General features: G+C 42.2%; 1 protein-coding gene across 1 annotated transcript in view; it reads right to left on the bottom strand.

Annotated features, from left to right (window-relative positions):
- The window catches only part of fstl4 (follistatin-like 4), a 158770-nt gene that overhangs the window by 11185 nt on the left and 132446 nt on the right, over positions 1 to 15139 (bottom strand). The window contains exons 6-11 of the mRNA XM_076102694.1: positions 13294 to 13460; positions 9157 to 9277; positions 6265 to 6426; positions 3162 to 3296; positions 2479 to 2505; positions 1224 to 1342 (exon numbers count right to left, since the gene is read on the bottom strand). Coding sequence (XP_075958809.1) covers positions 1224 to 1342; positions 2479 to 2505; positions 3162 to 3296; positions 6265 to 6426; positions 9157 to 9277; positions 13294 to 13460 — 731 coding nt within the window. The remainder of the gene's footprint in view (positions 1 to 1223; positions 1343 to 2478; positions 2506 to 3161; positions 3297 to 6264; positions 6427 to 9156; positions 9278 to 13293; positions 13461 to 15139) is intronic.

Below are 15139 nucleotides of genomic sequence, written 5' to 3'. Positions count from 1 at the left end.
TTTTAATTATTGATTCATCTGTTCATTAATTAATTGTTTAATCCATAAACTTAAAAAAGGCCAAACGCACAGAGCCCACGGTGTGGATTTCTTGTTTTGAATGAGCCTCAAGATGAACTAATTTGATCACTCAGTGCAGCAGTAATGGTGTTTATATATTTATATTTAATGTGAAGTAAGGCAACGTTATACGTAACACACCTCCAAACAAAAAGGTAGTTCAAAGGGCTTTATATGATACATAAGAGGCATTCAGACAAGATATAAAAGAAACACAAACATATCACCTCTACAGGCTCTGCAGCCTGCTGTCTTTGCTGACAAGGCATTCATGTGTGTGCGCACACACACACACACACACACACACACACACACACACACACACACACACACACACACACACACACACACACACACACACACACACACACACACAAGCAAAGGTTATGTTTCAAGAGTTTCCACCTCACCAAAGTGGAGAAACTGCTGTTTACAGCAGGAACCGGCTAACACACGGCTTATTGAGTTTGTATTGATCTCTAATACGATTACAGGATCCTGTAAAACCCAAATCCCTCAGAGAAACAAGCAACTTTTACCATCTAAAGCCCATTGCTCTGTGAGAGGGATGTTCTCCAGTGGATTAACAACCTCGGGGTGGTGGTGTAGACTCTATGCAGTCTATACAGTTGACTAATGGACACAAGTAATCCCATTACATTAGTAAGGCGAGGAGCCCCACGCTGACAACAGGGAGGGGCAGAGAGGGAACTTCATTGTGCTGGCAATTTTCTTCCACCCTAAAACAGAATAACAGAATAACAGTTCTGTGCCTAGAATGAATGAGGTGGTTGTTGTTTTGAGCATGAAACCTCGTTCCTTGCTGAGCTTGTTTGGAATATGGTACCAAAACCTAATTAGACCTATTACTGCCTGAGTAAGATGCTCAGCGGTGTACCTGATGTGTCATGATTGTTTGAGTGCATGTAAGTGACATCTTTCTGCTTTGCACATGATTTGATTTTGAAAGGCAGCAGCTCAGCAGTTACAGATGCCGCCACCCTAAAATCTATTTCGTAAGATATGGAGGGATTTTTAGACTGAAATATAGGCTACTCAAGTCAATACATGGCCATTGTGTAATCTACTTTAATCCTATGGAATCTACTACACCATTACATCTTGACAGTAAAGAAAAGAAAAAACACATAACGTGCACTTACATAGGTAGCAACGATCCTCTCTGTCCGCTTCATGTGTCTGCGTATCTCACATTCACTGGGCTGAAGGACGGTGATCCCCTCATCAGAGAACACGTAGAACATGTTCCCCACACTCAGCCCTGCAGGAGAACACAGGCAGACATGGAACCGTTGACAAATGTGCTTAAAAAAAAGGCAACAAATACAAATGAACAAAACAGCAGAAAATCCCGGCTCCCATCTTATCTGACATTTGTGATGGACATTTCAATTTCCCCGCTGGAGGACGTACAGCGAGGATGCTGTTAGCATGCTATCGCGTTAGCGGGGATGGGCAGTGTGCGGCTGCTAGCCATTACAAAGGGCCCTGTCAGCAACATGTCCACAGCATACTGTAGCAGGAGCCGTCAAATTAAAGGCGCCGTCTCTTCGAGGGAACGACTCACATCTCGTTCTGTAAACAGCCGGTGAAGAGTTAGCGAGGATCAAAGTCTGACGTTGAGGCATTTGGATGAGCAACACACTCTTTACAGCTGTCAGGGATTCATCACATGAGCGTGAGCACATTAACAGGCTTGAGGCACGCGTGGACTAAAACTATCATGATGATTGATTTGTTGGGCTGTTAAGACATATTTCTGCACTATAATGCTGCGATATTTACATAGAACACCGGAGAAATTAAAAAAATATATATATTCATGCAATTCATGTGTGAATACAGAGACAAGCTCACACACAACACACACATTGTGTTAATGAAGGAACTCACAGTGCTCACTACTCTAAACCACACTGTTTGCTTTTGGCTCCGCTGTAAAGCTGCTGTGTGATGTATACCAAGCAGATTGTGTTTGTGTTGCACTCTAAACCGCAGTTGGTTTTCCAGTGCGGTGGCACAACTGTTCTTGATGATGTGGTAATAGTATATATATATATATATATATATAGTACAAAGACAGGATACTGCTGAAAACCACAAGGTTGTTTTTCTTGTGGTCACCACACTGGGTAAATGCTTCCTCCCCAGGTGATCTGAGAACGAGAGCACTCACACAGCAAAAAGGATGAAACACCTCGGGCATGCACGGAGGAAAGCCATTCTTGAAGTAAAGTTTTTGCTGGAGAGAAAACATCTTTGTGATGCTTTCGGATAGTACGGCAAACATCTTGGAAAGTGTATAGGCGTCAAGCTGCAGGCCCTGAAGAGCCACAAAAACATGCCCACCCATATCTTCCACTCTAACGAGAGCACAAAAGAACTGTCATGTATTACCTTCTTCTCTCCACAGAATGTTTGCAACTGCAGATTCAGCCATCGAGGAATAGAACGGAGAAGAAAAGAGAGGAGAACATGAAATCACCATGTGGGAAAGAAAGAGACAATTCTTCCAAGAAACAGACGAGGTGATTTCTCTCGGACAAATCAAATCCGACAGCTACAAAATGTTCCTCGCTGCTTTTGACGGGATCATATTTCTTCCTAAATCGAGAGATCACTCAGAAGTCATCGATTATTCTGTTTAACTTCATCTGGGCCCCGATAAGCTGTTTCTGGGTGGCGATGGTTAACTTGTGACTCGTCACAGTGATGCAATCTGCTGAAAGACCAAACATCAAAGACACATCAAATATGTGATTTGAGTGCCTGTCCCCCGCCCATATGAATTATGGGATAAAATGAGAAACTAGTGCTGCGTGACTCCCCACATCTGTTAGGTTGGGATATTGTCGAGCTGATATTGTGTAGTCTGATTTTACCATTACTAAAAGAGGCTTATATCTTTGTGTAAATTACATCACTTAAATACTACTTACAATTATGTCAGGATTTACACCAGTGTCATTTTTGCTTTAAGAAGACTTCTTTTTGGCATTCTCTTTGACAGATATAATCTTCTTTATTTATTTATTTTTGTAACTTTCCACAGTAACACCTGAAGTCTGACAATGACTCACGTGTCTTCTTGGCCGAGTCTTCGACAAACAGAGAGGAGATGTCCTCGTCCACTCCCACCTCGTTCTTGGCGATGCATGTGTAGGCGCCGGTGTCCTCGTACCGGACGCTGCCAATCAAGAGCTCACTTGCATTCGCTGCAAGAAGAGAGGAAAACATGCGTTACTGTCACAGTATGTTGTCGCTGCATTATTTGAAATCCTTATCGGGTACACTTCTTATACATTTGGAGATAATGTAGTGAGTGAGATTAATTATAATCCTTAGATGCACGACACATATCTGGACCAGACTTACTGGAAATTATATGCTTTTTTTCACAAGAAATGTAAAAAACGAAATAAAAACATAATTCAGGATTTAGAGTTGTAGCTTTTATTTTTCATGTTTAGTTAAAAAAGGGAAAATTAGCCAATTTTCAATCAGTTTTGGGTGGTATGTGCAAATGAAAAACGTTCAACCTCCCTCCACCACTGCACCGACATCAACAAACTAACCGATGGAGGCAGCTGTCGACCAGCAGCTTCCATGTTATGTGAGGTAAAATGACTGTTATTATCAGTGGTAGCTTTAAAGAGAGCATAGATGAATATAACAAATTCAGATCCCCAACAGGAAAGGGCTGTCTGACAGCAAGGCAAAATATTCTAATTACAGTTGCACTAAAACTTATATTGACTTCTTTAGGTGTCTAAGTTATGTTTTGTTGCTACGCCCGTCCACAGCAGTACATCTCTTTGCTCCTGTGCCGGGTACACCCCACTTAAAAAATGAACGTGGCGCAAATACGTCTTAATCTTGTGTCAAAAAGTATCAACATCTCCTTTAAAAGTGAAGAACCTGAAATATTTTACTTCAACAAGAGAATTTACACTTTGCATTTCTTACATACGACTACAAAAGCCTTTTTGCCTTCCAGTCGAAGTCTAGTTTCACACTTGTTTTCCATACTGTACAAAGCTGCATTGTTTGAGCAGCTGTGAGTGAGGTTAGATGGAGGTGAAAGGTGACGTTGGCTACATTAAGACACAGAGGCCATCGTGGGAGGCCGGCTCTCTGATGCTTTCTGTAGCATCGAGCTCTGTGATGTACAGCTGCACTCTGATCTTCCCTGTACTGCATGTAACACTACATTGAACACAAAGCACTTCACAGCAGAGGGGGGAATAATGTTGTGACAGGCCGTGTTGGGTAAGAACATAAAAGCTTCAGTTTTCCTCTCTTTCTGTACGTCTCTTGAAGTATCTATAGCATCAACTCTCCCGCTCTTAGTCTCTCCATCCTGTTGGATTTCTTCTTTTCAAGCTTGTCTTCCCGCAGGAACAATATTTAGCAAACGGTAATAAAGCTTACGCTTGCAAATGTTACTCTCTTTTTCTTATGTTGAAAGTGATCACTACCCTCTAATTTATGCCTACTGGGTTGTAAAATAACAAGACGTTACAGAAGTTGACGCAAAGCTTTTCACATTAGTGAAATGTCTTCTGGATTCTGAGAGTAATTCTCTTTTATCAGAAGAAAAATGTGAAATGCTTTGAAGTGAAAAGTGCCTTGAAGCAGGCCTTCATAGAATGAGACACCGCTTTAATTAGTTCTAATTCATAATTACGTTCTGATCAATTGTTATTGAAAACCACTGAATCAACCATTCATTAAATTAGCCTTTTTATCCTTTCTTTGCAAGCTTGTAGCAGTTCCTGATGACTTGGAGTGAGGTCTTCTTTACCGGCTTATTACTGAAAGGGCAAACAGGGCATGTGCACACAGGAGTCAATGGGGGTATAATAAATATATGTTTTTTATTAAATAAGGATCAAGGCTATTTGTATGGACAAAGGGCCAAACCCACAGTTCATTTTTGAACTCACAGTTTTCACTTAACAGCCACAACTGCAGCTTGAACTCGCTTAACGAGAGATGTGATTATAGTGGTTATTAAATGTGTTGGGCCTTCTTCCCACAATGCATGTGGGTCAGAAAAAATGATTTATAAAGTCACACATCAAGGCATCCCTGTAGCTGTGTCAAGAGGTTTGCGTTATTACAAACTAAACACTCGGTCGGAACATTTCAGGCCGGGTGTTGTTTAGCTGGTTTCAGCACCACGGACAGCTCCAGAACACGGTTTCATTCACTCAGCGAACTCTCTTTACTGTTCGACTGCAGCTTACAATCAATACGCCTCACTGTCAACTGTCAGTGTGTGATTCACATTTCACAGAAGCCAAATGTGAGCAAAGAGGCAGCACTTATTTTCAGTGTCTTTATTACACTGCTGACATTATATGTGATGTGTGGAGATGAAAGCGCAAATCACACCTCGTCTGTGCTTTGGATTCTTTTGAATCATGGCTAGATAAAAATGGTAATGTAAACTACTTAATCTACAATTGCCACTGTAATCTTTTCACTTAACTAAATGTTGTTAATGTAAACACCGCTCAGTAGAACTCCGGCCCCTTGCCACTGCCCGCATTAGATGGCAAATCTGAAACCGCAGCCACGGCAGTGTTTATGTGTTGGTGAACCTCGCAGCACCTCCCGTGTTTGAGTGTCTGAGGGTTGATAACAGGCTATTACCACAGGTAATGACCCACACACAGCCAATAAACTCTCCCTTAATGAGAACTCGGCCATAAAAAGAAAAGTCATGCTCCACTCTGTTCCTTCTCTCTTATATTGTGAGTGCGTCTTCTAGCCTGGATGAGTAGCTGCCATCTCCTCACACACAGTATATTTCCTTTTATTTTTACTCTCTCAATCTCCCTTTTCATTCACCTCTAAAGTATGTTTGTCAAGGGAACAAAACAAAGACAGTTGAAGAAGGTCACCGCAATCTTGGTTTCATCACCTCGGTATGGAATGCAAATGAATGAAAAGCACAACAACATATTACCGCTGGGTTTTTAATAAAAAAGGAGTTAGCGCCACAGAACACCAGCTTGATTTTCAAGCTCCAACGTGCACCGTCTAAGTTGATAAAGATATCTGCAGGGTTGGCGTACTGCAGTGCTGTTGGTTCGTAATCCAAAAAACACTGCACAGTATGTGCTAAAATGTATAATATGCTGACAGCACTTCCCAAAATAATCAAAACCTCCTCACCTATGAGAGAGAGCTGTTTGGAGGATCTGGGCAGCAGGTCCATGCCGTTCTTCAGCCAGAGCAGTTTGGGATTCGGGATGCCGTCGGCGTGGCAGTGGAGGCTGGCAGATACGCCGGGCTCCTGGGCCTGCGTCTCTGGATAGACCAGGATCACCGGAGGGACTGGACGCACAAACACAAACAACCAACGACACAAACAGGGAGAGAGAGGGAGAGAGAGAAGAGGGGCGAGTGAAAACCTAATTACACACTGTTTCATGGTAACTCCTGGGGGAACACAGCACAAACACCCACACACGCAGTGGGCAGGGAGGAATTTGTCTCACCCCAGCATGAAATATATATTCTCACATAACAAGAATCCAAGAGCTCTGGGGCTGCTTTATTACGGCTCGAGTCCTGCATGAAATAGATGTTGGACGTCTCTACCACTTACCACCTCCTCCGGGGAGAAGACCGCAAAGGAACGTGGAGGAATCGAGGGGGGGAAATGAAATATGAGGTAATAGTTTACAGGAACAGGTAAGATGTCGTTTTCTGGTTTTGATGCAGGGCACCTTTAAACATCGGTGCTGAGGCCAAAATCTTCGAAAAGTCCAAAATATGAAAACAAATGTGTGGATGACAACTTTGCCTTTTCTTCGTTAATCAGCTCAAGACTACAGATTAAGAACTTCTTTTTAAAATGCAAAAATTATTATTTCATCGTAGTAATTATCGTTTGTGTATCGGCTGAAAAGAATCCATATCGTGCATCTCTTCATAACACCATAGACAGAGCACTACACTGTGACTGAGAATACTGCAGCGCTGTCGTTCCACACACTAAAAACAGAAGCATGTGTTTTTCCTTTAAATACAACACAATGATAACCGTCTACTTAGTTTAATGTGGCACTTGGCTTCCTTCCATTCCACCTAATCTCACCTCGTCCTACCTCGCACGGAGAACCTTGAATCCCCCACACAAACATTTCGTGATCGCCCTCTCCTAAGGACCCGAGGCTGTCTCCATGACTCCCTTCCCATCACTCTCCCCCTTTAGTTCAAGGTCTAACATTGAGCTTTATTTCTTTTCAATCAGCATCTCAGAACAAACAAACACAACTCAATCATACCTATTGTCTCTCTTTAAAGAGATTTAATTGAATACATCTTCGTCCTCCTTTGCCACCGTGAGACAGAAGCACAAAGCCTTGGGAAGCTATGTCTTTGATTTGTTATGTTCCAGGTAGGAGGGCTTTTAAAATCCCCCCTCACTGGATTTTACTTAGAGAGATGCATAGCAATAACCCTCAAGTCTTAGGATAGAGGAGAGGAAGGCCCTTATCCAGATGATTAATATGAGCAAGACAGTGCTTTGATACGTTTAGCCTGCCGAAATCAGTGTGAGTGTAGCTTTCAGATGTATTGTAGCTTAAGTAGCTTCTCTCCACTCAATGGAATCGAGTGAATGTGCTGCATGCACTCTCAGCTACGTTTTCAGCCTCATGTATATGCAGTGATGTTGTGTTTCATGGCACATGATTCACTTTGATGCAATGCGTTGACAGTTCTTGTGAGCTGTGTGGATACTTTCTAATCGCTTTGACAACGTCTCACACTGAAGCACAGCTTCATCACAGAGGAACATCTACAGCACATCATAAGGAGAAGCTGTATAACGGTAAAACAAGTGCTGAAAGGATTAATCGATTGCTGGTTCAACGGAAAATAAATCCGCGACCATTTTGATAATGAGTGTTTTCTTGATGTTATTACCCTTTATTCTGTGGTTTGCACACGTTGTGTCTTGTTCTTATCGCTCCCTATTGTTGTAACTACTGTGTGAAACAGTATAAAGAATATTTACTTAAAGACAGAGTTGGGAATCTTCTTCAAAAAGCGGTTTTGTTATATATCTGTTAAAATTGTCATTACATCCTGAAAGCAATCAATAATAAGCCCGTCCAATCATTTCATTCGGCCCGAATTGAGTTGAATTGTGAGTACTAACAATAGCCATGTTCGGTGTTTACGTTCATAATGATAGTTTTGGGGGAGTGGCTTTGGAGGGAGGCCTGAAGGAAGTCAGTGTTGCCGACTTGTAGACATTTTTACTAGACTTAGCAACGTTTGGAGCTAGTGCTGCTAGCTACTTTCTTTTTAAAATAGTTGTCAACACTGGGCTGGGTTTTTCCGATGGATCATTTAAAAAATGTGGCGTACTCTTGGTCTACGCTAGAACATGTACCCCGTGGGCTACTTCTGCAGTCACCTGGAGGTATGCGGAAAGATTGTGGAGTAGCTCAGCTAACTTGATAAAATGCTAATTATGATTTGTTCAATTGTGTTTAGGTAGGAAACAAACACACATAGGATTACATGCTCATGTGAGCCTGATCTTCAGTATATGTTCCGTCTCAACAACATGGTTAAAATGTCTTTTGTGGCTTTTTAGTGGGAGTGATACAGACGCACAATTGGCCAAATCTACTGAACAAACACACACGGGAAGCCTGAACATTGCCAGCGGCAGAATTACTGTGTGTTGTATTGATTTACATGTAAGAAGAATCCACCACAGCAACTGTGTTGTTTGCTGGTTTTTTGTGTTTCATACAGTATATGGATGGGACACAATAGGGGCCCTTCTAAGAAGGCGGTGGGAGGATGCCTGATTAAAAAGGTTGGGAACCACACACATGACAATGTTGCACTCAATAAATCTATGGTATGCTTTTGTTTCCAGACATTTCAATCAACAGAATGTCGGCTTAATTGCCTTCGAGACAGACACGGGCGCTGACAGTAAGTAGGTAAACATCTCCTCACCTGGGAACCACAGAGTAGCACAGATAAAACCAAAGCATTTTGTCCCCCAATGTAAGTAAGAAAGGAGCCACTACTGACCGTTCACCTGCAGCACATGTGTCTGATGGAGGTCCTCGTAGCCGTAGGCATGGCAACTGTAGTTCCCCATGTGGATGGTTGTCACCTTGGTGATGTACAGGGAGCCATCGTCTCCAAAGTCCTGTAATACGGGAAAGAGATGGAGGAAGGAAATTAAGTAAAGAAAGAAGAGGCGGGAGGGGGGGGGGGGGACAAGAGGTGTAGGGGAGGGAATAGTGGTGAAGAATGTGGTGCATGGAAGAGCCACGGGGAGTGAGGGAGAGATGGAGGTAGCTTGATAGAATACTTAAGGATGCTTGGAGAAAAAAAACAGCAAGAGGAGGCACACAACAGCAGGGAGTGATGGGAGAAGACAAGAGAGAGAAAAGAGTGATGTGAAAGGGAAGAGAGACCATGAATCAATGGTTTCCCTGTTGAGCCGAAGCAGGCGTTGGGGAATTTGATCCTCCTCTCTCCCCTCATCACGCCGCCTCAGCCTGATAAATGGCAAGGGTTAAAAATATAAAGCCCATTAGGTTGATGAATGGAGCTGGTTGTTGTTGGTGGAGCATGTGGCAGTCACCAGGGGGGTTCCAGCCACAGCTTAGGGCGGATTAAGGCATTAAATAGTTCGCCGTCCCACCGAAGTGGCAGAGCAGATGTCCTGATGCAGCTCCGTCGTGACATGGAAAGGGCTCTAGAAGTTAATGTGACCTGACAGAGGGTCGCTCTGTGACAGGGAAATGTGGAACGACTTTTTGTCGTGAAACGGACGGGGGAATCCAGGCAGCCTTTAGAGTTCAGAATTTACGATTAAGGTGAGGGATACAACAACACCGGTGAGGGCAATTAAAAGTGAATTGGGCCATTTGGGCTAAAAAGTACGAGTTTAATATAACTGGCAGGTTATGCAGAACACGCTTTAGTTTAAAAAGCTTGTCTCTTAGTTGTGGTTCCTGTGAGAAAAGGGGTATTCAGCAGGGTTGTCTACTGAACGGCGATTATTCGTATCATCAGTCGAGTTGCCCCCAATTCTAAATTGAAATTGCGAGTTGAATCTTCAGACTTTTTGTGAACTGACTAACTTCAAACCAATGAAGTATGAACCAAGGAAGTTATTGAGACAGAGGTAGGGGTGGGCTATATGGAGAACACCATCACAATGTTTTTGACCAAATGGGTCAAATATCGATATTGGAAACGATATTGTTTGGTTGACTATTGGTACTTTCACAAAATATGTTTTTCTATATTTTTATGAAGAATCACCAGTAAAGTGGTTGTAATGACAAATAAAGGATCTAAAATAAAACTAGGATTAGTTCAGAAAATGACGTCACTTTACTGTGATGCTGTAAACAATGTGGTAGGGTCGCACATCCAAGCTTTTCAAACATTTCATCTTCTTTATGCTCATCGGATTTTGGATCTAGGACTCCATGGTAAATTCAAATGATCATCAATATGCATTGTGCATTTGACTGTAGTGTTACTGGCTAGAGGCCACGGATAATATCGTATATCTCATAATTCTGAACAGGTGTATTGATGAAGAACCAAATTGGGCGATTAGAATCGACTTGGAAAATTTCTATTTGGGGACAGCGCTAATATCAAAAAGGCAAAAATGAAGATTGATTGGTGAAATTGTCAAATTTGAATAGAATAGTGAATGCAAATGGGAGATTTTGGTTTGCTGCACAGCTCCTCGTAACATAATGGTTATTTTTTTCACTTTGACTGATGAAAATGTACTGAAGGTCTTAGAGGAAAACTCATAAGAGAAAATGACAGGCTTTTTTATTTTGGATTTCAGATTCAGCACTTAATCAACGTCTCTTTTGACCTATTCTCAAATAATCATCATTGCTTTTTCATGATAGGAATAACGCCGACGCAATAAACAGCCACATTCACTTTGTGTTTACCAAGTGGCACCAATGTACACGCAACTAAAAGCAGCTGTGCAGTAATTGTTTTATTAATGAAAGAAATATACATATTAATTACATTTTGTAAAGATTAGTTTTCAATCGCACTCAGAAGATGAACTCTTTGGCTGATGGACGGCAGCAGCTACAGCGTAAGCCGCTGTGTCTGTTTGTAGTACAGCCCGAGTCCTTCTGCTCTCAAGCAATCAAACATGGAAGAACAGGTCCGAACCCTTCAATACACACGGTGCTGTTACTGTTTTGGAGAACACAGCGATGAAAAACAATACACTGGAGAGGAAGGTGGGCAGAGAGAGACTACGAGAGAGCAGACAAATGAGAGTGATTGTAATGGAGGCTCAGCTCTCAGGTTTAAGGGTTACTGTGTGTGCCAGAGCGCAGAAAGATTTCCATCACTGTCGAATGAAACTTGTGAACACAAGCCTGTTTCCATTCAACACAGTTCAATAGAGGAAAATGGTGGACTGAAAGGACTTTGACAGGAAAGCTAGATCCCCTCCCTCCTTTCGCCCCGACGCCACTCTGACCTGCACTGTTCAAAGCCGACTTGTAGAAAATAAAAATAACTTTTCGGCCTTATTTTGCAGATTCCAACAGATTTCATCGATTTTTCCCAGTAGTAGAGTGCAATGTAAGGTTTAATGAAAAGCTGTCAAATATCCATTTGAAGGAATTATGTATAATTTTTGCTGACTGGTCCACTTCCCTGTTAAGTTACCTACATATAGATAAATCATTCATGTGCTATTGATCCTATGCATCATATTAGCTTATATAATATATGCTTAAGACAAATTATTAATGCACTATATACGTATATGGCATTTGCATTAACATCTGTCTTGAATTAAACTTTTAAGCATCCATATGAATGGGAAATGAAGCACCCACTAGGACATTGGACTTTTACGGACTTTGGGTAACTTATTAGGTAATTTATCTTTTATTTAGACAGGAATTATACTATATTACAAAATCTTGTGTATAAGAGAAAGCTGTTATAAATGGCTGAATTGACCAACTAGACACAACGACTTGATATCATCCAGGCGGTAACCTTGGGCTCTGAAAAGTCAATGCTGAAGTGCCTTAAACTTGCATTCTCTCTACTGTCCACCAGGGGGCGACTCCTCCGGTTGTATAGAAGTCTATGAGAAAATGACTCTACTTCTCTCTTGATTTATTACCTCAGTAAACATTGTAAACATGAGTTTATGGTCTCAATCTCTAGTTTCAAGTCTTCTTCATACAGCATGATGTTCATTTAGAGTCAAACAGACCATCACAGTGTGTTTTCAGTACATGACAGTTAATGGTAACATTTTGGTCGCCTAAAAATATCTTGTTCAGCATTCAGTTGTATTTAGCTCCACCCTCCCTTGACCTTATTTGGTTGCAAGAAACCAAGATGGCGATGGCCAAAATGCTGAACTCAAGGCTATAGAATGACAGTAACAATGAGTGACGTCACGACTACGTCCACTTCTTATATACAGTCTACGGATTCGTCTTTGATTTGTCTGAAACAGAAAGTCAAACCCAGTCGGGGCTCCTCTCTCCCTCTTCCACTCGGATCACTTTGCTCTGTGGAAACTCATTATGCACGGTCAAGGGCCTGAGGGACCTCAGGTGCCATCGCCTTCCCTCAAGTCTCCACCTTTACACTTTACATTGTTTATCGACTCATCGTCACAGCGGACCAACAGGGCCGCTCATTAACATGCAATTAGCGAATTGTGATCCGGTGGCGGGGAACGCAAGGCCAGCGCCGTGCTGTCACCTGGGCAGCCGTGTCTAAACGGGAGCACGGCCGCACAGTTCATCAAGCAATGAGCGAGCTATAATTCTACGGTGTCATGAAGAGAGCTGGGGAGTAAAGCTTCTCCTGTAGTCTGATGTCCTTAGCTTGAAATTGTTTTTCCTGTTTCTATTTTCCTGCCACACCTCCTTCCTCGTGGGCTGTCTTGAATTCAAGGCTTCGCATGGCGCAAATTCTGTCAACGGCCCCATCCCACAAAGATCAGTGTGGACCCCTGTGTGGACGTCCACGGGGACCAAGATTTGTGCCCAGTATGCAGACTGCTAGAGAAGCAAACAGATTGTTTTGTGCACGTTATGCTCTCGCTATCATCTCCAGTGCCACCATCACCAACAGCGATAAAGTACAGTATCAACCACGATGAAGAAGACAACCACATGCACTCACGTTGATATCCTCCAGGTCCAAGAAGTTCAGTATGATGCCGTTCCTCTTCCAGATGATTGGCGGACGCAGCGTCCCCTGGATGGCACAGGTGAGGACGGCACTAAGGCCCACTGTTACTGTGGAGACGCTGATCAACTGGTCCTCCGCCAGGCTCAGCTGGACTACCTCTGTTAGAGTGAGAGCATGGAGGACCATGATTGAGTTGGAGAGAGAGAATGGACGGCAGAGAGGCAAATAACAGATGACAGTAAGAAGAAAAGAAGAATGAAAAGATGGAGAAAGAAGGGGAGGAAAAAGGAAGCAGAGAAAATCACAAATCAGAACGAGTGTGCTGATGTAGTGGAACTGTAGCCAAGCTGCAAGCCTCCATCTCATTATTAGTGGACCAGGGAGGATAAACAGCTGTCCAGGAGTGAAGGATATTCAGTATGAAACAGGACCACGTGTCAGAGGACACACAGCTAGCCAAATATCATTCTTCTCATTAGGGGAAATTTATGTTCATTGAAATGGCCATCCAATTCAATTCACCTTTACGGCAAATTAAGAATTATTCTTCAATGGTTCCCTTTGGCGCCATAAACAGTGACTGTCGCCAAGCTGTGTGGCCAAGCACGAAGTCTGCAGTCACAGTCTGGAAACTTTCTCATCGATTGAACATTTTTCTTAATGTCAGATTAAAATTACATTGTGCTCAATGTTTTAACTAGACATGAAATAGTGTCTTTGCAGCAAATGGTGCTCTGCAACATATAGAGTATGAGCACTTTATTCTCACTATTATATCTATCCTGTTACCTTGAATTGCATAACAACACCACCACGTTCCTTTTCCTATTTTTCTTTTCGTTTTCTCTGTTCATGCTCTATGCTAATGAAAAACACGACAGAACATGCTTGAAATCATTCTTGTTTTTGTTGTATTTTTAAAAAACAAAAACAAATTAGTATACAATGGGGAGTGGAGTACAAACATGTTAATAACAGTGAGATATTGTGTGAATGTGGAGTTCAGGCACGCCAGCACTGACATGATATACGTCAGTGTGTGTGACCTTGGCTCAATAAATGGAGAGGCACAGACGCCTGATAGAAATCTAGATGGAGCCATCAACACTGAACACATCTAAAGAGCGCCTTTACTTGACGGATACTTCAGCATTAACTGCCCTTGTTGCATGACCTTTCAGTAATTCGAAGGTACACCATTAAGGATCTAATTAGAGCAACAACACACTAGAGTTACTGTCTCGTGGTTTTATGCCTCCGCATCCTGTCCACTTCATCGTTTATCCTAAAAGGTTTTTTTTTAATGGTCATAATTAGCATATGAATCATTGAGTTATGGCCAAAAACGTGTTTTGCAAGGTCCACCAATTTGACCACCACTTTGAATCCGTTGATCTCGTCTCCAGGTGGACGTTTATGCCAAATTTGAAAAGATTCCCTCCAATGGTTCCTGAGACATCACATTCACGACAATGGACCGGATGGATGAAAGTACGAATGGACTGGAAACCACGACAGTCGCCTTTGTAGAGGCAGAAACAAAGAGAGAGCAAAACAAGGGTATTTAAATCCGTCATTATTTATTTTAAATGAACATCCGTCGATAATAAAAATGCTGCGATTTACAAAGTTAATGCTAATCCATTCAGCACAAACAAAAACAGCAAACAGAGAGTAACGCAGACAAAGTTCAGACAGGAAGACTATACTCTTGCATGCTGAAGCCCGTAGCTTATTTCCCAAACATCTGCCAATCACTCCTCACGCATGCACACTCATTATTTCCTTGCTGCTATTGCTCAGGGCTGTTGATCGTGATATCAGCTGTCTAGATCAG

The sequence above is a fragment of the Anarhichas minor genome, unplaced genomic scaffold (assembly GCF_050575085.1).
Source record: "Anarhichas minor isolate MPS153535 unplaced genomic scaffold, ASM5057508v1 ptg000027l, whole genome shotgun sequence".
Classification (NCBI taxonomy): Eukaryota; Metazoa; Chordata; class Actinopteri; order Perciformes; family Anarhichadidae; genus Anarhichas; species Anarhichas minor.
Note: the sequence above shows the minus strand (reverse complement) of the source record. Positions and strands in the feature narration are given on the sequence as shown.